This window comes from Sturnira hondurensis, unplaced genomic scaffold (genome assembly GCF_014824575.4).
Source record: "Sturnira hondurensis isolate 20B ecotype Veracruz unplaced genomic scaffold, ASM1482457v3 Scaffold0006383, whole genome shotgun sequence".
NCBI lineage: Eukaryota > Metazoa > Chordata > Mammalia > Chiroptera > Phyllostomidae > Sturnira > Sturnira hondurensis.
In genome coordinates, this window is record NW_028079014.1 from 302,508 (window position 1) to 329,187 (window position 26,680).

General features: G+C 63.0%; 1 protein-coding gene across 1 annotated transcript in view; it reads right to left on the reverse strand.

Moving 5' to 3' along the window:
• Positions 1-26,680, reverse strand: part of KCNQ1 (potassium voltage-gated channel subfamily Q member 1) — a 237,303-nt gene that overhangs the window by 114,520 nt on the left and 96,103 nt on the right. The window contains exon 11 of the mRNA XM_037047796.1: positions 16,339-16,459. Within this exon, the coding sequence (XP_036903691.1) occupies positions 16,339-16,459 (121 nt within the window). The remainder of the gene's footprint in view (positions 1-16,338; positions 16,460-26,680) is intronic.

The following is a 26,680-nucleotide window of genomic DNA, read 5'->3' on the forward strand; positions in this document are numbered from 1 at the left end:
GTCCCGAGGCGCAGCAGCAAGGTACGAAGGAGAGGCGGAGCTTGGAGCTGAGACGGGGAGCCACCGCGCTTCTCCACACCGCAGCCTCTGTGAGGGCGGGCGGTCGGGCGGGAGGCAGAGCCTTCCTGGACGGCGGGTCCCTCCGCCGGCCACCCCCTCCCAGCTGGGCAGTCTGGCTTATTAATCCCTAGGGAAGTGTAGCCTCAACTCTGGTGCCGCCTGCAAGGGACACTCGTCCCGGACACAGAGGTGCTTCAGGGACATGCAGAAGGTGGGTTACACACCTCCCGGTACAAAAGGAAGACAAGGGAGGTCAGCCAGAAAGTTCTAGAACATAGTCAAAGTTCTACAATGTATTCCCATGAACCAACAGACCATGCTTACAAATGACAGAGGATGCTGTCGAGGACCAGTGGGGACGGAGCCCGCGTGGCCCCCTGGAGCTCGTGTTGGGGCCACCGCAGGGGAGAGACCGCAGGGACGGGGTGCGGCCCACTCTGGCCTCTGTAATGCCTGAGGTTAGTTACTCCAGGCAGAGAGGGTTCTGAGAGCAGTCCCGGACAGATGGACGGACAGAGGTATGGACGAATGGCTACCCTTGACCTTGCCTGGCCCCCAGGGGGCCTGCCCTGCGTGAGCCCAGTGCACGTGCCCCCCCCGCCGCCCCCCCCAGCCAGAGCAGTGATGGAACCGTTTGCTCCTGGAGGAAGGGGAGGATGGAGTTTGCTGGGGCAGGCCGTGGGGAGACTGGGTTGCCAGGGAAATGCTTCTAAATGGAAAGAAACAAAAGGCAGTGATCGGGTTTTGTCTGACTAGGAAAAACACTGTGGAGAGCATCCCTCGGGCCATCTTTTGTGCGCGGTTCGGAAGAGCGAGGCGGCATGAGTGTGGGGCCGGGAGAGGGGCTGACAAAGCTGCTGTGTACGGCGGAAGCCGCGACTCGGACACTCAGCCGAGCAAAGGCCGCAGCGCAGCCGGGAGGGGGAGAGGAGGGCTCCCATACCAGGCCCAGGCGTTCTGGGAGGCGGGGGAAGCTGCGGAGTGGTGGGAGCTAGCCTGCGCACAGGGGCCTGCACTTCTTACGTCCTGTGCTCGCTAAAAATCTTTGCTCGAAGAGTGTCTTCGGGACTAAAGTCTATGATTTGACAATTGTGTTTGAATAGGAAAGCCGTCTCTGATGGAATCAGAGGTGAGCCCTACTTTTCTCCACAGCCGGAGCCCAGGCCCTGGGCTTGGCAGGCGGTGCCAGTGGGCAGAGAGCGGCCCAGTGCTGTGCACGGAAACGCTGGCCCTGGAATTCAGCACCCAGTTTAGCACTGTCACCTACACGCAGGCCAGTGGGGGCTGCGTCCCTTGCCCCCGGCTCCACCGCCCACAGTGCCAGAGCCGTCCGAGCCCTCTGGAAGCCATGGGTCGGTGCCGGCCTGTCTCCCGCTCTGGAGCCGGGGAGGCCCACCCTGTGATCAGGGGACTGTGGAGGTCCCTAGTCTCCAGACTAGCGGGAGCCTTGCCAGCAGGAAGCCGGAGCCCCCTTCCTCCCGGAGGGCAGCGTGAGGGTGAGCCAGCAAGGCCTGCCTGTGACCACAGCCCCGCGCCCACGGGCCTCGGCAGCTCCCCCCCCCCCCGCCCGGAAGCCCTGTTTTCTACCTTGGAACATCTGCCGTCCCCAAGCCTCAGTTTCTCTATCAACAAAACCTGAAACGGTCCCTGCATCCAGGCCCCCAGAGGACCACTGAGCTCGTCCCAGTGGATTTTCCTGTGTATCTAGTCTCTAGAATGGCCACAAAAGGGAGCGGCCGCCAAGGGAACAGAGTCCGTACAACCAGAGACACCTGGTAGGCTCCCAACTCCAACTGCCCAAGACTGTCGAGTGGGAGCATGAGCCTGGGGGAAGCGTAAGATCCCTGAGGGGCTCTGTGGCCTCCTCCCGGCTCCCAGGCCCATTGTGGGCTCTGCAGGGTCCAGGGACCAGGCTGGGGTCTTGCCCCCATGCACTGCACACGAATCCCACCCCCTCCACCCCCCCACCCCCGCCCGGGCTTGTTCCTTTGCTTAGTTATTCCTCCAACATCCTGGAGTGGCCTCCACTGGGACTGAGCCCTGAGGACAAGGATGCTGAACAAAGGGGCTGGCCTCCACTCCCCCCCCCCTTTCGTGATGGCAGGAAATGGCCTGTAAACCCCTCACCACAAATAAACACACAGCTGCACTTGAAGGGGGGAGGATGGGGTGCTGGGGGCCCAGTCTGAGGCTTAGAGACTAGCTGCTGGGAGGCCAGGACATGCCGGCTGAGACCCACAGGAGAAGCCAGCCTGCCTGGGGCTGGGGGCTGGGGCCGGGGGTGGGGACGGGAGGGCGCTGGGCTTGTTGAAAGGGGCAGTGAGAGACCGCGTGGGGAGCTGTGGTGCCCGCGCATGAACCACTGCCCAGGGTCATCGCCAGCCTGGTGACCTTAGGCCCTGGACTTCACCTTTCAGACCTCAGATTGGTTACAGATGAAACAGGAGTGGTAATGGCCTTGTGTGGAATGTGGGTGTGATGCAGGATGAGCAGACTGTCTGTGGGTGAGCACAGAGCTCCGCAAAGGGGAAACGCAAGGGCACATGAAGCCCCCGGAGGTACGCGCAGGGCTGGTGAGCTTTCTCCTCACCTGGACAGTGGCACTGGGACTCCTTGGGAAGCCTAGGTTCCCAGAGAACGTGGGCCACGGCACCAGAACCGCTGAGGGAGCAGGCTCTGCCCCGCGCCACCCCTCCAGGGCCCCCGCGGCCCAGGTGGGCATGGAGCCCACCTTCCTGCACCGGGCGGGCAGGGGCACCCTCTCCTCCACCGGCCCTCGGGTCCCTTCAGTCCTGACGGCCTGAACAACCCCATTAGCCCTGGGTGGGGCTCACATGGGCGATCCAGATGGGGGCTGCCCTGGGGGGCCCACAGCTAGAAACCTCTGGAGAAGTCGAGGCAAGTTCCCCCTGGGCTTACTGGGCCGGCTTCACTGAGCCCCATTTCCCATGGAGGGAGCCTGGGGCCAAGGCCGGCCACTCCCACTGCCCCCAGAGCTTTCATGGGGTTCCCATGGCTGGTCTGCAGTCACCCCACGTTGAGAGCTGTCCCCTCTACGGCACAAGCTGGGGGCTTTATGAAGGCCCGGGTCCCAGAAGGGTGGGATCCAGGCACTGTGGGGAGAGGCAGGTCCTGGGAGACTGCGATCCCAGCCCCCAGGGGACGCCTGGGCTCCCAGGCCCCTCCTGGTGCAGAAAGGACTGTGCCCTGAACTCCACGAGCTCTCAAAACCGAGGTGCTGGACGAGGGCCTTTTCATGAGGAGGAGACCCTGGCAATTGTGACAGCGTGGACGAGCGTGGAGGGGACGGGCTGGACCCTGAGGACACACGCAGTGTGCCAGCACTTGAGTGAAGAACCTGGAAGAGTCGGGCTCTCAGACTGGGCTGGCGGTGCTGTTCCGGGGGAGATTCGTTGAAGGGCGACGTGGTTTCTGCGGGAGGAGCGAGCCGGAGTCGGCAGGACTTCACCACACACTTCGCAGTCGCTAAGAGGACGGATCTGACCTCTGTTATAAAAGAGCCTAAGTGGTGACGGGGTGAGAGGAGACTCTGGGATGCTTGGATGACGCCTGCTCTCGCGGGCGTGTCTGTTTCTGCAGGCTGCCAGGCATGTCGTGATGGGTTTTTTAAAAGCACGAAGGACCATTTATTTCCACAGGAGCTTTTTAAAAAAGTATCTGTTTTAAGTGATCACAACTTCGTGAGATCTTCCAGCCTCTCATTACGAAGCCAGAATTCTGCCGAAGCCCGGCTCCAACGCGGCTGGTGCGACGGGAGGACGTACACCGACCTCGCCCTGCAGCGGTCACGGCAGTGACTCCGCGGAGAGTGTTACCGGGACTTGGGTTGATGAGTGCAATCCCGTTTCTGGGTCACCATTCTGCCGATACAACTCAGCAAATGTCGGGCTGCTCAGGGGTTTGCACGGTGCGGAAAGGGATGTGAGTGGGCTGGACCAGGCCCCCCAGGGCAACGCAGCCCCCCTGAGGCGACGCCTGCATCCCAGGCTTGGCTTTGCCCGGTGGTTCTCCAGGTGTCACTGTTGGGAACACTGCGCGCAGGGCGCACAGGATCTGTCATTTCTTATAATGGCGTGTTGGCCTTCAGTTGTCTTAAAATAAAACGTGTATTTCAGAAAACAACCTCCAAGTTTAAAAAAGTCAGCGGGCCTCCGAAAAAACACCCAGTGATGGACTTTGATGGACCCATGTGTCATTGTGGCGGACCCGAACTCGAGGACAGGCCTGTCCCGTCCGGCTCCGGAGGATGACTGCAGAAGAGATGGTCTCACCGACCTGAGTGGGGGCAGTTGTGTGAAGGACGCCATCAGAACTCGGATGGTCACACACGCACTTTTTCTGGACCGGCCGAGCGAGCCCGGAGTGCACGTGGAAAGAACGCTCCTGTTCGCACGCCCTGTGGTTCGGGAGGACAGTCCTGGAGCTCCGCAGTGGCAGTCTGGCCCCTGTGCCCGGAAGGGTGGTGGGTTTGAAAGATGGCCGGCCGCCCTGCGTGGTTTCAGGAGCATGCCACGTGTTTTCTGAAGCTGATCCTGTTTCTTCTGACTCCCCTTCCCCACCGGCCAGTCTTGCACCCGTGGCGAGGAGGATGGACTCACTGCTCATGGGGGGGTGACACATGAGCACGACTCCCGAGGCCCCCCGACAGTGGTGGGCCTCGTTGTGTGGTCCTCCCTGTGGCCCCCTCTCTCACTGCCCCCCTTTTGAGGCAGGGAGACTGGGGCCCAGCCACGGTTCGCACGGCCGTGCCCTAACCCCAGGTCCCGGCAGGCTTTCCTGTTGGTAGTCGGCCCCTGGGCGGGGTGGCTGCTGGCTACTGACGTTGCCTCTTACTGCTGTTTTGTCCTTGGCTTCGGCTTCTTTCCTCGCTGGCTCTCCATTGACTGGCTCGGTTCGGTTTTCCCAGAAGCCCCGAGAGCCTGGTCATATAGCTGGGATGGGTCGGCTCGGACCCACAGCCCCCGGGCCTCCTCCTCCTGGACACCCGGGCTGTCCCCACAGGGACTCGGTCCCAAATATGCCGCAACACCCCCATGGGGCTCAAGAGCCTACATCTGCAGAGTGCTGGGGTCTGAGGCCAGCCCTGGGCCCCCGCAGCACTCGACGAGTGGCATCTCCTATGGGCTCTTTGGGAACAGACAGGGGGAGTCCGAGCAAAGCCCCTGCCATCAAGAACCAAGTCTGGCCCATCGGCAGGCGCCCCCCCCCCCGTGCAGAAGGCCCCCGGAAACGGACACGCTGGACAAGAGTCTGAGATGGGATGAAGGCAGCAATTTAAGGCATGGGAGACAGGATGCACTCAAATGGATGTTGGGAACTTGTGGGACAGACGGAAAGGGAGCTGGATTTAGTGACCCCTCAGACCTGAATCAACATGGAGCACTGTTTGCTGTAGAAGGGAAATAAAAATGACAGAAGAGAACATGGAAGGTTATTTGAACAATCTCAGAAGTTTCTTCAAAATTGGAGACTAGGACCTCAAATCACAAAGGACTGCAAAGTTGACTATGTCAAAAATTTTAATCCTACCAGCAGGAGCACACTACAGAAGCAGCTAAGGACCAAAGGAAAACTGAGATAAAATATTTCCAAGATGTGACCGAGTTCCTCCAGATCAGTAAGAAGAGGTATGAGAAAAATCATGGGTATGGGGAAATGATTCGCCAAAAGAAGAAAAACAAATGCTTTCAATTCTTCGACGCGATAAAAATCGCACACCCACGGGAGGCGCAGATAAAGCCCCCAGCATGCCTTTGCTCGTCCACCACGTGAATGCGGGCGGTGGCCCCGGGGCCTCGATGGCTACTGCGGGCACGGGCTGCCACGTGCAGGGGCTGGTGCTGTGAGCGGGCACCACTGCCCTCGCGTGGCCGGCCTTGCCTGCTGACCAGATGTGGGCAAACCTGTAACCCTGCTGGAGACGGAGGAGGCGGGCGGGGCGGGGGCACATCTCCACAAGCAACTCCACTGAAAATGGAGACCAAAATATCGTGAAGAAGCGGGGTGATTGGGAAGACACCTTGAGGAACAGGACTAGCTGGGAAAATGAGAGGCACCAACGTAAATGCAGCTGCCTCTCAGCTGCAGGAGTGGACTCGTTTGGGGGAAAATTCAGGAGGGGTTCCCAGGCAGGTGTAGCGGCGTTCTGGGAGGCCCAGCGGGGCATCCTGCCCTCCTGGGGACCTGGGAGTTTGGGCAGCAGGCTCTGAGGAAGGATTTTTTAGAGGGCAGGGCCCTGTTGCTGGGCCGGGGGCACCCCTTATCTTCGATTCGATTACCTTAGAAGTGCTTACCTGGGCAGTGGCCTTGGCCCCACCCGGTGATAACGGGTTTACCTGGCCTAATCTCCTAATCCCCCTCCCAGAGACCCCTCAGTGTCACCTCCATGAAACCTATTGCAGCAAGACTGACAACTCTTTTTTTCCAAGTGCCGTGCTTCACGTTGCCCTCGTTTGACAAGGGACAGCCCAGTAACAGACTCAGCTGAGACAAAGCAGGGCAAACGATGTGGGGAGAAACAGCCGAGACAGCTTGGAGCAGCAGGGGGGTGGCGCCCAGGGCTAATTTCCCCAGCAGGCCACTCCGGGGTGACCATCAGAGAGGATGAGGGCTGCCAACACTGCCCTGCACACACGTCAGGGGGAGCTGCTGCGGGCGCTAATGAGGAGGTGCCCTGGAGGCCTTAATGGGGGCAGTGTCCAGAGCACACAGGTTTCTTCCCTGGGGGGGCAGTGCCCAAGGGGGCCGAGGGGAGGGGGCCTGCGGAGACCGGTCCCAGCAGGGTGCCCTGGCCTGCTCCCTCTCCTTCAGAGGCCTCAGCGCATGCTCGGGGCCTTCGCCCGGCCTTCGCAGCTGCCCTTGTCTGTGCCCCTGCGGGGAAGCTAGCTGGTGAGTGCCCAGCATGACGTCTCTCAGCCTTCTCACATCCCACCCCCCAGGTAGCCTGTGTCCCCGTAGTCACCAGACGTTGGCCACAAGGCCAGATCTGGACTAGAGCTGCCGGGAGCCCTGTCCTGGCCCGGGCCACTAGGCAGAGGCCACGAGGAAACCAAGCTCTCGCCTGTTCGAGAAGCGCCTCTCGGACGTCCTGCCCCAGAGAGACGGCTCTCGCCTGGACAACTCCAGCCGGGCACGCCCCCGGGTCACGTCCGCAAGGGCAGACTAGCTGAGTGTGCCCCACACAGGAGGCACATCCCCGCACACACAGGCACACTTGTTTACAGAAGAGGCTCCGGGAAGCCGCAGTAGGAAACTGCAGAGTGGTAACCTTTAGGGAAGGAAACTGAGGACCTAGGGCCTGGGTGGGGACAGCCTGACTTCCCCCTGCGCCCTCTCTTGTGCTCTGCGCGTGTTTGTGTGCGTGCCGAGCCTGCTGCGCTGTTTTTCAGCACATTTGTGTACACACGGGGCAGTGTGCCGCAGAGCAGGCGTCCCCACGCCATGGGGCTGGGGCCTCTGGTTCATGTCACTCCTGGGAACGGGGGCCGGGCTGGCGCAGAGAGCTTTCTGACAGGGAGAGCTGAGCAGAGTGAGAGCAGCCCCCGGTGGGAAGGGGAGCCCCGCACCCACCACAGATCAGCGGGGCTCCGCTGGGAAGCGGGGCGCTGCCCACGCGCCGTCTTGGCAGGGGGGCCGCTGTTCAGGGGGTGCACGTGTGCAGCCTGTCCTGACGGCTGCACCTCGTCACCACACACACATCGTCATGTGGCCTTTTTCAGTTTTCGGGTAATCTTTGATTCTGAGCAATGCAACGGCAACAACACGGTGTGGTCTCCATTGACCTGCCGGCTGCCTCGTGTGGGTTTAAATATTTCCTAACACAGAGTCACGTTTCTGACTCTTGTATAACTGTAACTCAGACCCCATTTTACACCCATCCTTCCTTCTGCCAAAACTCTGCTGGGGGAGGAGGGAGTTCTCCCTCCCCTCAATGTTGGCACTGCTCGGGGTCTGGGGGCCCCTGGGTTTTCTGGGGGAAGTGACATGGCGTCGACCTAGGAGGGGCCCCGCCGCCACGGGGGGTGGGGATGGAAGGGAAGATGGGGCTGGTAACCCACTGGGGACAGACCCACACCCTGCCCCTCTGGGGGCCGTGCCCTGGCCACCCCCATCTTCCACCTGGGCACGACGGGGTGGCCTGGACAGGCCGCCGCCTGAGAGGCAGGGCGGCCGCACGGCCCCTGAAGCGAGGCCTGGAAAAACCCCGCAGCTGGGGCCGACACAAAGGGCCGTTCAGACCCTGCGGCCAAGGTGCCCAGCGAGCTTTTTATTTTTTTATTTTTTAACAGCCATTAGGGTGACAGGCTTTTCCAAAGGCCAGCAGCTGGCAAGCGTTTCCAGGAAGCTGGTCTGGCACCAGGCTGGGTTGGAGCAACCTGCAACGAGTTAGCTTCAGGAGGAAGAATCGTCAGGAAAAGTTGAAGGTTCAACAAACTTTTTGAATTATTTTGCAAAAAGTTCTGGCTTTCAAATTCAAAGGCGCATTTGGCTGTGGCTGCTCTAAGCCTGAGCCTATTTCAAAGGCCACGCAGCCTCGCACGTCTCTGACGCATTCGCTCAGGATGGGCCTTCCAAGGTCCATCCCGTGCCGGGGACACTGGAGCCGCCACCGTGACATATCTCATCAAACCCCTCCGCCCACGGCCCCTGCCCTGCTGCCCCACGGCCGTGTGCACGCGTGTGCACGCGTGTGCACACAGGCGCACAGGCGCCCACACCTTCCCCAGGCAGGAAGCCGCTCTGTGCCAAGAGCGAATGGAATTCAGATCTCCAGAAGGTGTCCTTGGCTTTCAGCTCGACAGCCGTCCGCCGAAGAAAGGTCCTAGTGTGTGTGTGTGCCGGGGGCCGAGCAAGCGGGGCCTCCGTCTCCGTGCTGGTCTCTCTGGGCCCCAAGGAAAACCCACCTCGAGCCGCGCTCCCCCTCAGCCACACCCGCCCCAGCGCATTCCTTCCCTTCCTGAGCCCACGCTGGGTGGCCCGAGAACCAGCTTCCACACCTCCCGCCCCGGCAGCAGGGAGACCTAGGCCAGGCCCTCGCAGGGCTGCCGGCCAGCACAGCCGAGGGCCTGCGTGCACCCTGGCCCAGAGTGGCTGGGCCTGGACCCCTGCTTGGGGCCTCCTCTCACCTGTGGAAAGGGGGAGCCTTCTGCTCCCTGCTAAGCAGGCCCCGGGTCTGAGCCCATGGCAGGGAGTCCCCCTTCTTATCCTCCCTGTGCCCTCCTTGCTGCTCCAGAACCCGTGTGGCCCCTTCCCCCACTTATGGGTCCCCACACACTAGCAGGAAGGACTGCCTCCCTCCCCTCCCAGCCCTGAGGTCCTGCGTGGCTATGGTTTAAACATTCATAGGCCTGGTCAGCGAGACAAGTCCATGACCAGCCACGCACAGTGGACAGGCCAGTCACGCTTAGCTTCCCTGTGGCCCCAGTCATTGAGACGCTGTACCTGGGAGCCAGCCTTGGCTCCGCCTTCACCTCGTGGGTGCCACTGGCCAGTCCCAGCCCTTCTGTGAGCGAGCCCAGTGGGTGCTCTCTGAGGGCCCTACTGAGGACAGGAGCCGTGTCTCAGCCAGCAAGCCGCCCTCCTGAGCCTGGCACAGACGCGCCCGCAGTAGGGCCCCAGTGGGCGCTGCGGGACGCCAACCTTCCTCAGCACCGCGAGTCAGCAAGTGAGCACTGCCAACGCGTTGGGGCCGGCTCCTGCTGCTGCCTCCCCCAGCCACATGAGGGCCAAGAGAGCACAGGGCATGTGGCCCACTCTGCTCCTTACTCTGCTGCAAGCTTGGGGCTCTCTTCAGCAGGGGGGCCCAGAGACACAAGAGCAAATGGCAGGCTCCCACTGGGGCCCTGTGCCCACCTTGGAACGTGGTCCTCTGGCCGCTGCTTCCCCCAGGAGCAGAGTGCTGGGCACCAGGCCTCCCCCTACACCTGCACAGGAGCCGAACCCCTCCAGAGCGCCTGTCCCAGCCACTCAGGCAGCACACCTGCAGCCACCCCTGCCTCCAGCCTGTCCTGAGACCCCGGGCTCCTGGGCCTCTGGGTTCACCTCATTAAGGACACTTGGTGGCCAGGTGCGGTGGCCCCGTCTGTAGGCCACGGAAACTTGTGGTCTCGTGGTTTTGGAGGCTCTTGGGCCAAGTAAGGGATTCCTCACAGGGTCCCCAGCCACCACAAGGTGCCATTTCACACCAATTAACATGGATCAGGCACTGGGCTGAACTGGGCTCACCTGGTTGCCTGGCCCGAGAGATGCACATCCCAGGGTCTGTAAGTGCACACTGAGGCTTGGCCAGGTGTGGTGACCAGCCCAGCGTCCCACAGGCCGGAGGAAGCACCCAGGCTGCCAGCGTTCCCTGGCAGTGTCCAGGGCTTGGTGAACTCATAACAGCAGCTGGCAAGGAATGGCCCTTGGACAAGGTGCATGTGACCATGGCGACAGTCGTCCTGCATAGAGAGTGGAGCTGGCTGCAAGGCGGGAGAACTGCCTGGAGCCTGCGTGACCAGCTGTCAGGACCAAGTACCAAAGTACATGGAGAGCACAGTGGGACCCTGGCAAGAAAGACAGAAGCACCGGAGCCTGACCGGTGAGCCGCGTTGGGCCCAGCAGCAGCCTCACGTCGACCGGGGCTGGTTTCGCCGGGCTGTGGTGGCCTGAGGTGGGGAGCCGACTGCCCCTTTGGTAAAGGGTGCTGAGCACACCTCGGCCTCACCTCATGTGGGACGCAGCAGTGGACTCCAGATGGACGGCACAACGCACGCGACTGACAGGCGAGCCGACGGAGCAAGGTGGGAACAGGATGTCTTCACGTGGGCCTCAGGGTGGCCCACGCTGCTTAAACGGGGTGCAGACAGCACGGTCCGCGAGGAGATGTCTGGCTGGGAGACACTGGGTCAGCGGGATCTCACGGAAAGCAAGACCTTCTGCTCCTGGGAAGGCTCCCTGAGGGCAGGAGGAGTGCAGCCCGCAGCGCGGAGGGCGGGCGGTCTGGAGTGTTCACGGGCGCGTTTCCGACGGACGGCTCGGATCTCTAGAAAGAACGTACGCGTAGGAAAAGACAACGCGAAACAGACCAGGTGGAAGACGTGGGCGTTGGACAGAGGACGGTGCCGGACTACGTAACAACGCGGAAAGGGGTTCGGCTGTATTGGCTGTCGGGTTACTGCGCAGTAAAGCTATAATTGGGCGCCTCTGGGTACCACCACCGTGTCTAGAAAGGAAACTTTGGGAAAGGCCGCGTGTCAGGATGGGCGGGGAGCTGTTGCAGGCCTGGTGCTGCCCCAGGAGACAGCCCAGCCGTGTCCGCTGGGCGTGACTGCACCCACTCGACGCCCCGGTGGCTCTGTACCTCGCACGTGTTTACTAGACACGCAGCCCGTACATCCGCGGAGACCCTGCCTAGGGTATTCTCAGCACAGACAGTGGTAAGCCCACAGTGGGCACACGCCCCCGTGGTCAGCAACAGTGGAGGGGACAGACCGAGTGTGGCCATCAGCACAGTGGCGTGCCAGCGACCTAGGAGGAAGTGAAGCTGCATCCGGCTGCTCCGAGCCAGACGGGGGTCACCCAGGGTGTCGGGGACCGGAGTGGGAGGCTCTGCCGCCTCACCCAGGTGCCAGTTACACGGCTTCTCGGGGAGCAAACACCTCAGTCTGGACACTCGGGACTGCTGTGCTCATCCACGTGTGTGCCAGTCTCCACTTGACAAGGCAGGAGCAGTGCCCTGAGGCCAAGGGCCACCTCCTTTCTGGACTGGCACCTGAGAGCTGTGCAGGACAAGGACAAGCTCATGGGGACCCCCAGCCTCCAGAAGTGTCCCCGCGGCCACAGTGTGACCTGTGTGGTCACTGTGTCCTCCAGCTACCTCTAGGGCTGGACGGGTGCCTCTCGCGCACCCCCAGCACCGCTTGCCCTGGTCTGGGCAGCCTGGCCAAGGGCCTGCATGAGGCAGAGGGCTGAGCCCAGCCCCAGAGTGCCTGGGCCGGGGCCTGTGGTGATGGGGCTGAGGACAGGAGGGGCCTCCTTGCTCCCCTGTGGGCCTGCTATCTGGATGGTGACCTGCTCTCCGGGGCGGCGGTGCCCAGCCACTGTGGCATCCTCCTCACGTGCTCAGAGGGACAGAGTGACACTCCCAAAGGCTGGGGGCCGCCCTCACAGCTGGGCCGGTGCCTGCTGGAAGCCAGGCCTGGGGCATCGCATCCCAGTCCTGTCTCTTTCCCACCAAGCCATTCGGCCACGCTTTAATTCAATCAGAACGTGTAATCCCTTCCCGCCCCCCACCCCCGGCCCCCTGCGCATCGCAGACGCGGGTCTGAGCCCAGCCAGGGCCATGAGGCTCCGACAGGAGCCAGTGACTCACGTGGCTCAGCGCAGCCTCCCACGGGCTGCCCCCGGCACCTCGGCAAACAGGTGGTCCGAGGAACACAGGACACCGGTCTGGGGAGACAGACTGGCTTCGTCTGTTCCTGGCAGGCCCCCTCCCTGTCCCCTGGACACTGGCCCACTCTGCGGTGGGGAACAAAGCAGGGAGCCTGTGGAGGGGCAGTGCCTGTGCGTCTGTGGGACCCCCATGTCACTGAACTGTCCCAGGCAGGCCAGTACCGTCTAGAGGTTGAGGCCCCAGGGCCATGGAGCGGAGCGCAGGGCCGAGCCGACGACGTTTGCCCCTGTTTCCAGGAGGCAGGGATGGGCTGGCCCCGGCCTCGCTGACAAATGCAGAATTCAGGAGACATTAGCAGCAATGTGGACGGAGGCCAGGCCACAGCGGCCTCGCTGGAAAGGAGAAACTTGAACGTTCTGGCTTGGGGTTCCGCAGGGTCCAGGAGAAAGTTGGAGACGTGGAGGCTCCAGTTAACACACTCGGGGCCGTGTGTGCAGCTGGTTTTGCTCAGGGATCTATGTGCTGCCATGACACGGGGGCCCTTGAGCGTGCACAGCGGGCCGCTGCACACTCGTCCCTACACAGCAGGACGGGGTGGCCAGGGAACACCGACCAGGTCGGAGGGGCCCCTCAGGGAAACTGCGTGCCACTGCGCCCACGGTGGGCTGGGCCTCTCACTCTGCCCACCTTGGGGATCTGCGTGGACTCGATGGGGTGATGGGCGGCTGGGGGGGGCTGCACACAGGGACCCCCGACTCCCCAGACTGCTGGGAGCAGGGTGCCTGGGCCACGCCCACACTGCCAACTCCACTGTAGGAAGGCCTCGCTTCTCTCTCGTCCTGGCTGGCCCTGCCCGGGGCTGCGTCTGGGTGGGGTCGGGAACAGCACTTGTGAGCTAGTCCTGGCTGGGGCTTCCGTGTGCCAGGGTGGGACAAGCCAAGCTGAGGGTCCCCAGACCCGTGCTGACGGCTCTGGGTGCTCGGGGCCTAGAGAGCTGGAGGGGGACATGCTGCCTGAGCCGCTGAGGCGAGGGGTAACGATGGGGTTTCAGACAGGGTGCCCCAGGTGAGGCGTGGGGACACACACCGGGTGGCTGTCCCCAGGAGGGGCTCTCACCCAGGCGCAGGGCTCCCCTCGTGCAATAGGCAGGGGAGCCCGTCCCTGCCTTGAACTTGCGCCGTGGCCACCCTGCAGCAGGGCCTTGGGTAGCGAAGGGTCTGCCGGAACGGTGTGGGCGGAGCTCGCCGATGGTGCGCGGGTGGTTCGAGCCACCCTGTCCCCCTGGACCCCAGCTCCCACTCGCCGGCCACCCCTAGTCTACGCCAGGCTTGGTCGCTGATCTTGGGGGGCCCCCACCCCTTGCTCTACTGAAGGCCAACGGGCCCTGGAAAGGGGAGCTTCTCCCAGCCCCAGAGACCATCCCGTAATCACGGCCATGGTGACCTCACCTCCCTGGGGCCCTTCGGGTGGGGAGAGCTCAGATGGAAACAAAATGTGTCTTTCTTTATGCTTTTAATTTGAATTCTGGAACCAGCCCAGCGTGGTGATACATTTAACATCACTAACGCACTGGAGAAAAGCAGACTGTTTCTCAGTAACCCCCTCCCGCCCACTCTACGCCTGTGCACCCGTCCCTCCAACGGGGCAGGGGGCGCACATGCCTGTGCCCGGGCCTGGGGGCCCGGGGCTGGGTTGTCTGTGGGGCCTCACTGTGCCTGGGCAGCTGGAGCCGGGTCTCGTGAGGGGCACGACCCCCAGGCCTGCTGGGCAGGAGGGGAAGGGACGCGGCACCAGTGGGGGCTCGAAGGCCAGGCCCCTACTCCCCACCCCGAAGTGCCAGCCCTGAGTAAACGCCATGTCTGCCGCCACTGCCGCCTCCAGCTGGGCAGCAGCCCTAGGGGGTGCAGAGGTTCTGAGGCCCCAACACCTTTCACGCTCAAGGCAGGGAGCCCCGGCTGCCAGGGGCACAGCACACAGACCCCTGCCCTGTGGGCCTTGGCCTCGACTGGATCTGTGCACTGTCTCTCGGTGGCCACTCCATGCACACCTCACCCTGCCGCCGCTCACCGCTGTCATCCCAGCCCCCCAGCCCCAAGTGCCGCACAGGGCGCTGTCCCGCCTCCCGAGCTGGCGCCTCCCCCACTGCTTCAGAACTGGCCTGTGCTGGGTTGTTGGGGGTGGGTGGGGGTCTGGGTCCAGCCACAGGGGAGGCGACCCCCCACCTGTGGGCTACATTGCAGGACTTGGACTGCGGAGGCAGAGCACCTCCGCTGGTCGTGGGACAGTCTCCCTCTGGGAGAAGTGGCAGGATATTGCCGAGGGCTGGACCGTGGGGCAGTCCCCGGCTCCCTGGGCAGGTGGCGGTGCCGGCGCCGGTGGACCACTCTAGCCTTAGAGGGGTGCCTGCAGGCGACCTCCGCCCCTAGTCCACCACCACCTGCCCCCCAGCCTCTCTGTGAGGCCTGACTGCTGGGCTGCACAGACCGGGTGGGGTGGGGGGTGGCGGCGACCCCTGCACGCACTGCTGGGAGCTGGGAGATCAGAGGACAGTTACTCTGACAGGAGGACCCCCCCCCCCGCCGGGGTGTCCCCGAAGCTCCTGGTCCTGGCAGGCACTTGGCTGGCCCCGCCGAGCAGGCTCTTTGCCATGCTGCGCACACCTCTGTCCAGGAACCGCCGACTCACCGCCGTGAGGTTTCTCAGGCCCCAGACTCGGTGCTGTGCCTCTGGGCACTGGCCTGCACCCGCCCAGCCAGCCAGGCTTGCATGGCAGCCACGCCTCTGCTCCCACCCAGTTATCCCACCCAGCAGCCAGTTACCAAGCTGGTCACAAGCCCGAAGGGCAGAGCCCTGTTCCCAGGCAAGGCCCAGAAATTTGTTTCAGTCCCGGGGCCACAGGGCCCCATTGCCCTGCCTCCTAGCACCCTGGCCGGCACCTCCCAGCCTGTGAGCATGTGCTCCACGTGGCCGCCCCAGGGGCACAGGGGCCTGGGACGTGGCTGGTGGGTCCTGCAGGTCAGCATCCCCTGTTCCCCTCACCCTGCAATGAGACAGCCCTTCAGGCCACCCGACTAGTGCGCGCTGGCCCCAGTGGCCAAGACGGCATGGCTACAGGCCTCGGTCCCTGCCCTGCCAAGCGCCCCCAAGTCAGGGCAGTCTCGGGCCACAGGGAAGGTGGTGGTGCCAGCAAGTGACTCAGAAAGGCTGAGTGTGCACAGAAGGCTTCCCCAGGGAGCCTCGGTGGGCGGCGCCGAAGTGGGCCTCAGTGCCCCTCAGGCCCCACCCCAGCTGTCACAGTGGGGTGCACAGGGTAATGCACCTCGGGGGCCCCTGGGGATCGGACTGTTTCTGCCGTGATGGGGGAAGACAGGCCTGTGCCCTAGGCCAGCTGTGCCTTGGGACAGGCCGACTGGGAGATGTAGAAAATCGGCCATTTCCTCCACCTGAAGGAACCCCAAGGACAGGCGGCAACTGGCAGGCACACTCGGCGTCTGCCGGGGCGTGTCCAGGCTGCTCGGGGCAGCGCTCAAACACAAAGCCGTCTCTTTTTGGGGAGCAGAGGGGGCTGAGGGGGGAGCAAACAATCTTCTCAGACTCTCGACTCACGAAAAGAGGGGAGCACGGTTAGTGTGGTTTCTGTGAGTCGGCGGGGGTTGTGTTCTCTGGCGTGGTGGGGAAGCGCCACTGCTCTCCTCCCACCTGGTGCCCGCCTGGGCGCTGGGGTGGCCCTTGGTAGCCAGTGGCCCCAGGGTGCTAGGGACAGGCGGCCAGTGGGGGCACTGGATGTGTAGGCCTGAGCCCCAGCCTGGCACTGAGGCGGCAATGTGGAGCCCCACGGCCCACCCCGTCACCCCCAGGCTGCCCCGGCAGGCAGCGGCACTCACTGTGACACGTGGGTGATCGGAGCCAGCAGCGTCTCCCCCTCGAGATCCAGGTCCTCGGTAAAGCTGTTGGTCCTCGTGAAGCGCATGGGGCTCACGTCCAGCAGCGCGGGGCTCCTCCTCACTGCGGGAGGGGGCGTGGGGGCAGGTCAGGCCTCTGTGGACAGCGGTGGCCAGAGGGGTCAAGGGCCCCCAGGGCTGGGCTGCAGTGCCCCCCCCCCCGCCCCCGGTGCGGGACAGACCTTTACCCCGGGCCTTGGATGAGAGACACACGGAGTGTGGAGCCGGGGTTGTGCTCGAGCCTCAGCCCGGAGGATGGGGGAGTGTGTCAGGGTGACCCCCATGTGCCGGAGGCTTCTCGTGGCCAAGGGGCCAGTAAGGGCCAGTAAGGGCCAGCGATGCCCCTCAGACTGTGGGCGGGGCCTCTTGACCTCATGTTTGGGCCAAGAACAAAACCCAGACAGGTGCAGTCCAGTGGGAAATGCTGCCCCGTGCCCACCACGCTGTTCTCAGGCTGGCCATGGGCCAGTGGTGTGTCACTGCACACCCAGGGTGGTGGGACTCTTGTCCACGGGGATTGGAACGCCCAGGAGCGAGGGCCTGCCACAGAGCTCCTGGCTGCTCTCAGGCCAAGACGCCATGCCTACCTGCCACCCACACCTTGAGGAAGGCACCGCGACCACCGAAGCAGGCAGCATTCAGATCCCCAGGGTCGCCCCCAGCGACCTGGCCCCCGATGTTCTGTCTGGACTCACTGAGTTTTTTTAGTGTTTTTATTGAAAAAGAATGAAGTCCTTCTGATAAAAAGGCAACATTTGCGAGGGTCTTCCTCCTCCAAGGTCTAAAGCACGGGCCACCAGCTGTCCCTGGCCCATGGTTGGCCCATCCGGGCAGCCGACGCCAGGCGGGACTGGCTTCCATATACGTGGTGGTCTGTTCCCGCCCTCCGGCGGCACCTCCACCTCACTTTTCTATGGGGATCCCAGAGTCTTACTTGGTAGCGGCCCCTGGCTTGGCTCTGCCACGGGGAACCCCATGTTTGACAGATGTGCGGGCTCTGTCAGCGCGAAGGTGGCGCTGTGAGAGAGCGGTGCCCGGGGCGAGGGGACAGGGTGCTTTCCTGGGCTGTTTTCTCTAGAAGTTGGAGCGGTGCGAACCCCACCCGCCGCGTGTGCCGGTGCGGGCCGCTGCATGTCCGCTCGAGGCCTCAGCGAGGCCCGCCCGGTGCCGCGGAAGACAGGGTGCCGTGTGCCCTGCTGCGCCGAGGGGCTTTTGCGGATTGGAGGCTGTTTGGGTTTCTTGTGGCGTCGTCTGTTCACGTCCTTGGCACGTTTTTGCTCACGGTGTAGGGGTTTATTTCGGGTTGGCCAGAAAGTTTGTTTAGTTTCTTCCCGTAAAATACGACACGTTTTTCCTTTCACCAGTAACTTGGATTTGGATACGTCTCGCATGTGGTAGAAGGTCGACTATTCTCAGAGCCTCAGTCTGGTCCCTGTCCGCTGGGACCGCTCCACCCGACTGGGGGCATCGTCCTGTGCGAGACCGCACAGCCACTCACGGCTGCCCCCTCACGCACCGCACCTTCTCCACACGCCACCAGAATCTTCGTGTTTCAGTCGGGTTGCTACGTTTCTTGAAACAATAAAGCGTTAACACGCCAAAAGTGGTGCGTGTCTTCTTCCATCTTCAGCATTACGTGGCTGCGCAAAAATCTACCCGTTTGGAGTTTGGAAACCGCCCGGCGAGGTGACAGCTGCCGAAACCCAAAACCGTTGTGAATACAGTTTCAGACAACAGCGCCAACTGAAGCCGTCTTGGGAAAACCAGTGGGCTTCCCGGCCAACGCAGTAAACGTGTGTTAGAAACTCTACGTTTTCGTAGTGGGAGGCACCGGAATCTTCCCCAGCATGTCTTCACTGGCTTAGCCCTAATTACGGTGGTTTTTAAAATGGTGTACCTTTTGCATTTTGAAATAGGTTTTCCGACCCAAAAGTAATGCAACTGTCTCCTGAGTCTCCTTGTAATGTAAATGTGTGTAAATTTTACTCTTAACACTTATACCTAACGCTCAGAAGATCAGTCATCGGAACATGGAAACGTAAAAGTGCTACGTACACGTTACTGAAAACCACCGTGAAATGCGCCCTGTGGCTTTTCTGCCAGGAAGCCTAGGAGGACACCTCTGCACCTTGGACTTGGCAATGGGCTTTGAATTGTGACACAAGAAGCTTGATCTGTGAGCCGGGGGAACAGTGACGAATTGGAATGTATCGGAAATCAACCTTGGGCTTGGAGACAGTGCGCACACGTCACCCACCTGGCCAAGGACCAGTGTCCAGGACACACACAGACTCTCGCAGTTTGACAAGCAGGCGGACACCCTGTGTCACAGAGCGGGTCACAGACAAACACGTGCGAGACGCCTCTGTTCAGGTGCTGAGTCCACAGCGAGCTGCCACAATGCCCCCGCGGCACGGCTGAGGTCTGTGGATGGCCGTTGTGGGTATCTGGGGGGAAACCCGGGGCCTGACCTCTTGCCTCCCGGAAGGAAGAGACAGCAACGAGGCCCGATAACAGCACGCACCCGCGAGGACGGGGGCCGGACGGGGGCCTGCAGCTGGGCCTTTCCAAGGTCCGTGTGTGCCCACACCGCATGTGCTGACAGTTCCTCTCGCATACGTTTGCCCTGTGGAGTCAGGATCTGTGCTCACAGGAGCCTTGTATGTGCACGTGTGTGTAGCAGGTTCTCTCACGACTGCCAGAGCCTGGGGACAGCTGCAGTGTGCTTCAGGGGGCAACCAGTGGCACCTGGGTCCCACGGTCCCTGCTCAGCAGGCAGAAGGAAGGGCCGAAGGACCTGCAGCCACAGGGGGCGGGTCTCGCACGGGTCTCCTTCCGTGGAGAAAGAAGCCAGATGCAGAAGCCTTCGGGTTGTGACTCCGTTTGTGTAATTTTCAGGAACAGACTGTGGGTGCTGGTGTCTCAGAAGGGTACCCCCAGGGGATATTTAGGGCTGTGGGCCGCCTCTGCCCGGCGCTGTGGTGGTGGGTTTGTTACATTTGTCAAAACGCGAGAACCGTACCTTTCCAGGAGTGGATTTGAGTGTGTGCACCCTAAAAAAAAGCCCCCCAGCCTGTTGGTGGATCCCGGGCTGGAGAGAGAGCGGCGGCAGGTGGGTTCCGTGTCGTTGCATGTTTCTGACCCGGCAGCTGTTGGGGGGGTGGGGGAGGCAGAGCCGGCCCACGGAGCCCTGGGAAGCCACCTCTGCCCTGGACGTGGGACGGGCTCGGTTGACAGCGGCTCAGAGGGCACGGGAGGGTCTTGCCGCCAAGCGTGCATCCCATAGGGCCTGCGTGCGTACGGGGGTAGGATACTGAACCGGCAGCAGACGATGCTGTGAGGTTCCTGGCTATCAGAGAAAATGGGGACGGGGGTGGGGGGCGCGAGGGTGCAGGCCAGACCCAGGGTTGGAAACATCAGCGTGAACTCATGTGTAGCTCGACGCAGACACGGACGTGTGTGCACCCGGGTCACATGTGTGCACTTTCCAGCCCTGTCTGCTGAGGGGCCCCAGAGATGGCGACAGTCCGGGAGCCACACCCAAGGCCTGGACTCGGGCTTCTGACCACCACTCGGCCTCCAGTGGAAGGACCGGCGCTCGGGCCGAAGGGGGATTCCTGGGCCCCGGGCAGGGACCCTGCGAGATGGGCCTGAAGGGCCGTCTAGTAGTAGAAGGAAGAAAGTGCTCAGGAACCGACGGAAGGGGCGAGGGCCTGTCCCAAAGACTCCGGGATTACTGCAAGTGGCCCGTAAACTCAAGACCTCATGTGAACAAAGTAAATAGTACTGCAGCTCAAAAATCCACCCCGAGTCCACACTGATGTCAGTTGAAACACAGCTGGGGGGGAGGCGCGGACTTGGGCTGAGAGCCGGCCTGTGGGCTCGGGCCTGGCGACACCACCCTGACCGAGCGAATCAAGGCTGCCACCGCCAGTGACATGCCGTGTTGCCGTCACCTGCCCTGATGGGACGCGTGAGACAAGCACCGCAAGTCTGTGGCATTTTTCTCCAAACCCTCCTGCTAGTCCCCGCCATGGGGAAACCACGCAGCCACCGGAGAACCTGGCACCTGCCTGACAGGCACCTGGAGTGTCCAGGTCATGAAGACCAGGGCCGAGCTGCTGGTGCAGACCCGAGGACACCGAGTCTTCCTGTGACTTACATGCAGTGAGGCTGCCGGGACGTGGGGGACACAGAATGAAGGGGAGCGAACTGCGCTGTCACAGGGTGTCCCCGTATGCTATTCTCGGCACCGTCCCCTGGACTGAGATCACGTGCGAAGCGACCGTCGGGGAAAGCCAGTGAGGGAGATGGGGACATGGGTGCTGTTTTTGCCTGTGTGACCGGGAGCATCTTCAGTGCCCAGGGCCCCGTGAGAACTTTAAGGAGAAGTGGCAGGACCCGTGGAACCTGTGAAGGAGACGCGGATGGGGGAGAACATACTCTGTCCTCACCAGCAGACCCCGCAGTGAGAAGGGTCCTCCCAGCCCAGCAAAACCCCCGGGGTTTGCACTCGGGCCTCGGCCTGCCAGCCCTGAAACAGGCCTGGAAGCCCAGAAGGATGAGCCACTGTTGCACCCGGAAAGCGACATGGCCGGACGCTTACGCAGCGGCCCTCAGGACGGGGTGCAGCTGGTGAAGCCACAGGTTGCGGGGGCAGGCACAGGCTGAGTGTCGGTAGCCCCACTCCCAGAGCCTGCGCTTGGTGGTCAGAGAGCTGCCCGCCCATGCGGCGACGGCGTCAGGACGGCCTGACCCTCATACCACGCGCCCCTTGTGGGTGGACTCCCAGGCCCCCGAAGACCGATGGAAAGCGGAGCGACGAAGCCATCAGGAAAGAACCTGGAGGAAGGTCCCCACGACCTCGGGTCCAGAAGGGTTTGTTGAAGCGTGTGAAGCAGTAAAGGAAAAGGTGGGCGGACTGGGCTGCGCGGAGACAGACGTACGCGTCAGCGGCGCCCCAAAGGGCGAACACACAATCGCTAAAAAGTAGTTAGTGCCCACGAAACACACAGAACTTGGCCAGAGAGAGAGAGATGCCAACAGTGAAGAGTGGGTGACAGGCCCGTCCCTGAGGGGGCCCCAGTGGCCGGCACATGTGTGGAAAGGTGTCGGCCAGACCAGCCACCAGAGCCACAAAATAGATGCAGGGAGCCAGGCCGCGGGGGCGAGGGCAGCCTTCCAGCAGGAAGCCGCACAGACGCGGCTTGGTCGTGCCCGGAGAAGGGCTGGGGAGGCCCTCTGCCCTGACACTCGGGGAGCAGCACGGGACGGGAAGGGGAGGCGAGGCCTGAGGAGGAGCACCAGCCGGGGCTGCGGTTCAAGTGCCCTGGGTTGTGTCACACCGTTGTCAAGCGGCAGAGCTCAGACTTCATCGGGATTCAAATGTTCTCAAGAAAAAAAAAAGACAGGAAAAGAACACGAATACATATTTTTATGTCTGCATCACTTGTACGCAGAAGGGAGGGATGGTGGAGGGGCGGCTGGGAAGTGAGGCTCTATCCCAAACATCCGAGGTGACAAGTGCCATCTCAAGCCTGTGGGCTGGGGTGGGCCGGGGTGGGCCAGGGTGGGCCGCCCTCCCCCAGAGAGGCCCCACCTGGTGCGTGTCAGCGGCTGCGGGTGCGGCCCGCACCTGCCAGCCAGGAATGCGGACTGTTTGGTGCCACCCTGGGAACGGCCCCCGGGGCCCCACGGCGAGGGCCGAAGAGAAGGGTGTCACTGGGTGACCGGGTGGCTCTCCCAGGCCAGCAGAGAGGGGCCGCCCTGCCCGGCTCCAGCGTGGGGTCTGCCTCTGCCCCCGCTGGCTGGCAGGCGGGGACCAGGGCCACATTCCCCCTTCACTGCTCCCCACCTGTGGTTAGCCGCCCGGCCAGGAGCCTTCACTGAGGTGCCAGGAATACAGGGCTGGGGGGAGGGCTATGATCCTGGGTAGACGCACTGGTAGGTTACCCCCTTCCAGAAAGGGCTTGGGGGCCACTGCTGTGTCCCTAGAGGCTCAGGACGTCACCCCCCCCCCCACCTTGAAGAGTCACAGGTTGCTGTTTCACAAAGGTGGGAAAAGGCAGCCCTGGCCCGGAGCGGGGTGGGCCCACGGCAGGCAGCTTGTCCCGCCACCCAGGGACGGGAAGGGGCCAGAGCCCAGGCCCGGGAACCAGCCAGAGACCCGACCTGCAGAAAAGCAGAGCCGTGCGAGCTGGCGACAGCGAAGTCCCCATCTTAGGAGACAGTCCCACGTCTCGGTGCTTTCATTTCTTGGCTGCCTTTGCCTTGTCAAAGCCAGAATCCAGGCCTCCGTTTTTAGGGCAGAACAAAACAGTCGTGTTTTCTAGGAAAAGGGGAGGTCGGGGGTGGCGAGCTCGGCCTCTGGCGCGGCGACTCCCACAGCTGGGGCTGCGGGCTGCCAAGTCTCACCCACTCTCCTGAGAGCTGAGGCCGCACAGCCCAGCCGCCTCCTTCCCGGCTAGCGGCCCTGCTCGAGAGAGGCATTTCCATGTTCTTAAAAAAACAAACAAATGGGGCACAGAAAAAAAGACTAGAAGGAAGCAGGCGAACACGTCCCATGTTTCTCCGCATGAAGACCGGTCTCCTTCCCTCGCCTGTCCGTGTTTCCTGCCTCGGCCGACTCTTTCCTGCGTCAGGAAACAGTGGTACGTGGAAGTGTCCCTGGCCTGGGCCTCGCCACCCCTGTTCGCCCCGCAGAGCCCGGCCTGGAGTCACCAGGGTGCGTCCGAGTGCCCTTAGTCCCCCTCACACCCCGCCCGCCTGGTCCGGGGCTGCCGGTCCAGCCATCAACGTCGCTGAGCTGCCCCTCCCCTGGCTCTGCACCCAGCCCCTGCCCCTCCAGTGCCTCCCTCACAGCAAGGCCAGTTTGTCCCCAACTGTGGGTCGCCTGGGGCTCCCTGGGCCCCAGGAAAAGAACGCCCAAGTCCCCTGCTGCCTCATTTGTGACCGCGTGTCCCAGGAGCCCAGTGGGGCGGCCGCCGTGGCTCCCACTGCGTATTCAGCCAGCGGAGGTCCAGAAAGGCTGAGAGCAGAGCCGGGTCAGGGCAGACAGACGAGACCGGGACCAGCGCCACCCTGCTGCCCTCTGTTCCTGGGACTCCCCCAGCCCCATCTCTGGGCCTGCCCTGTGCCTTCACCTGGCCCTCCCCCTCTCACGACTAAGATCCTGCCTAAGCCCCCAGTTGTAAGCCAAGTGGCCGGGGGAGCCCCCTAGCACCCCAGAGACAGTCCTTCCCTAGACAGGCAGGGGCTTCTGTGGACCTGACCACGCTGGTTCCTCAGCATGGGGACCCCACGCCCACTGTGTCCTTCCAGGGCCAGGCACAGGCGCATTCCCAGGGCCTGGTCACTCCACAGGATGAGCAGAAGCTGCCCCTGCCCCCCCTCTGAAATCCACCCCACCCTGGCAGATTTGCTAAAGCCCGGCAGATTCTGCACCGTGAAGGGGAACCCCTTCCCCGGGGCATCCGGACAGCTGCGGCCAGGCCCTGCGTGACACCGCTGCGCCCTGGCCTGTGCCAGCTGCCGGGCCCGGCCCAAGACCCCGAGCCACCTGTGTCTGTGCTGAGACGAGGGGGAAGGGACACGGACAGAAAGTGTGAAGGCCGTTCCCACAGCAGCTGCCAGGAGCCAGCTGAGGCGTGGCGTGGAACGTACATGCGCAGCTGGCACGCCGTGCCGCTCGGGAACATACCTTGCTTGAGTGGACACCTGTTGTTTTTGCTTGTCCAGCAGCCAGGCCTGGCTTCTGGGAAAAGCTTCTCGAGTTTTCCTTAGGGGGCTGCTCTTTTCCCAACTGCCAGGCAGCAGGACCCAGGAGTAGGTCCCAGAGTCCGATGGGCCCAACAGAGAGCCTGGCCCCAGACTCCTAAAGAGACGCTGGGTTTGCTGAGCGGGTGGCCATCGTGCCCCGTTGGACAGTGACTGCTTGAGGACACAAGTCACCCAGGGGCCAGTGGGAGAGGGAGATGAGAGGGGGAGCAGGAGGGGATGAGGCTGTTTGCGGGGAGCGGGGGGGAGAGTGCCAGCAAGCGAGGTCATCCCAGCCCCGGGGTCCAGCTGTGGCTGGAACAGCTGGGTCCAGATGTGTGAGCCAGAAACCATCCCTTTTGTGCTGTGCTGGTTTGAGTTGGGCCCCATCGTTTGTCACCCGACAGCCTTCAGGAATGTGTGTGACAGGCCCGGGAGTGCGGCCTGAGTCCAAAGGGCTGGGGCTGGGGAGCCAAGCTAACAGAGCAGAGCTTCTCACGTGTCCTGGTCAGGCTCAGGGGCACAGGGCAGAGCGCAAACCCAGGGGGTGGGGGTGAGGCCCCCCTCTGCAACAGCCCGGGCTTGTGGGAAGGGGCCCTCCAAAGCGGGTGGCTGGCTTCCCGCTGTGAGCCGCCCCCCACATCCCCACCCCAAACCCCCGTGAGGCCCCTCCACACCCGGTGTTGGATGAGGTTTGGCGCGAACCTCGGAACATGCAGGGTCTCACGTCCCATCGAGGGCGTGCAGATCTGGCAGGAGCGCACAGGCGCTGCTGATGCAGCAGAGCCAGAGGCCACCCGCAGTCCCAGAGAGGAGGGCGCCAGCGACCCTCGCCCCAGTGCTGCCCTTCAGAGCGGGGCTCAGGGGCTCCCTTACGGTCGGGGGGGGGGGGGGGATGTCTGTGCGCCCGAGGGCGGGGCCAAGCCTCGGGGGCTCAGGCGCCAGGGCAGGGTCACAGGAGCACTTGCAGGAAATGGAAGGGGAGCCACAGAGCCCCCCACATGGGGCGGACGACCCTTAGGGTCTGTGCTCCAGGAAGTCCCTGCGTGGGGCTCCCAGAGCCAGTTCCAGGGGAGGGCTCGCAGCAGCCAGAGCGGCCCCAGGAAACGCTAATACACAATGGAATCTGGGCCGAGCGCCGTCTCCTCCAGCGGCTGAGCTCACAGGACATTCCCAAGAAGCCTCTGGAGAGGTGGGGAGGGGAGTTTCTGGAGGGCTTTGGACGAAGAAAACAAAAAAGGCGGCCTTGGTTTTCAAGGAGAAATTACAGAGGAAGAAAAAAATGTTTTTAATCTAATTAGGAGCGATCTCTTCACCTCCATCGCAACACGGGGATGCACGCCAGCCTCGCTTCGCACAAGTCAGAGCACTCGGTGCGGGACGGGCCCTGGAAAGCGGTGCAGATGTTCTCAGAATGTTTAATGGGGAAATGAGTTGCAGGCCTCCTCCTCGGCATCCGGCTCCAGGCCCTGGCTACCAAACCCAGACATCTGCTCGGCCCCAACCCCCAGGCCCCGAGGGCGCGGGCCTGAGAAACCCGTGTCCCTTCCCAGGCCGCCCCTCAGCCAGGCCAGATCCGGAGCAGAGAGGCCCCCCAAGCCAGAACCTCGACTCAGAGACACCCCAGAGCTGGGGTGGGGGAGGCTTAGCTTCAAGATTGTGTTAGCAGCTGATGTCAGAGTGAATCTAGTCAGTTTGCCCCCCACAGCCCAGCCCCGCAGGCCACAGGAGTGCTGCCAGGCATGGGGAGGCCGAGGGGCTCCGTGGGGAGGGGGGGAGCTCTCAGCTGTGACCCCCTCCGGTGCGTGAGCACCCCTTCACGTAAAGACACAAGGGCGCCTGTCCACTGCAGCCCCTCCCAGTCCTTTTGGCCTCTTCATGGGCCCAGAGTGAAACTGGTCGGATGTGAGGAACTGAATGATAATCAGGGGGACACGTGGAGACCAGCGGACAGCACAGGCTTCCGAAGGGGTCTGCTCCACAGAACGAGGGTGGTTGGGGGCCAGGGGCATGCTCGCCGGCTGCGGGAGACAGTGAGACCAGCATGGGCCGGGCCACTCAGCGGAAGTTCCTTGCAGGCCCCGCCGTGTGACCGGCACTGGGACACGGGGAAAGCACAGGCTGTTCCTGCTCTCTGGGACACCAGCAGCCGCACCGGGCCCCTCCGGGCCCCTGCAGCCCGCACGTTCCATACGTGCCAGAGGCAGCTCGATGCAAACACGCCAGATGCCTCCCTGAGCACATCTCTGCCCCCAGGGCCTGCCGGCTGCACACGGGCGGACAGGTGACGCACAGCCCGCCCCCCCCCCAGGGGAGTCGGTCCTGCTCCTGCACCTGGTGGCGCCGTTCTGCGCAAGCACTCTGAGGCACCCCTATGGTGGTCGTCTTCAGAAGGAGCCGGCACAGGCTCCGGGCTGATACCGGCCCCGTNGGCTGCACACGGGCAGACAGGTGACGCACAGCCCGCCCCCCCCAGGGGAGTCGGTCCTGCTCCTGCACCTGGTGGCGCCGTTCTGCGCAAGCACTCTGA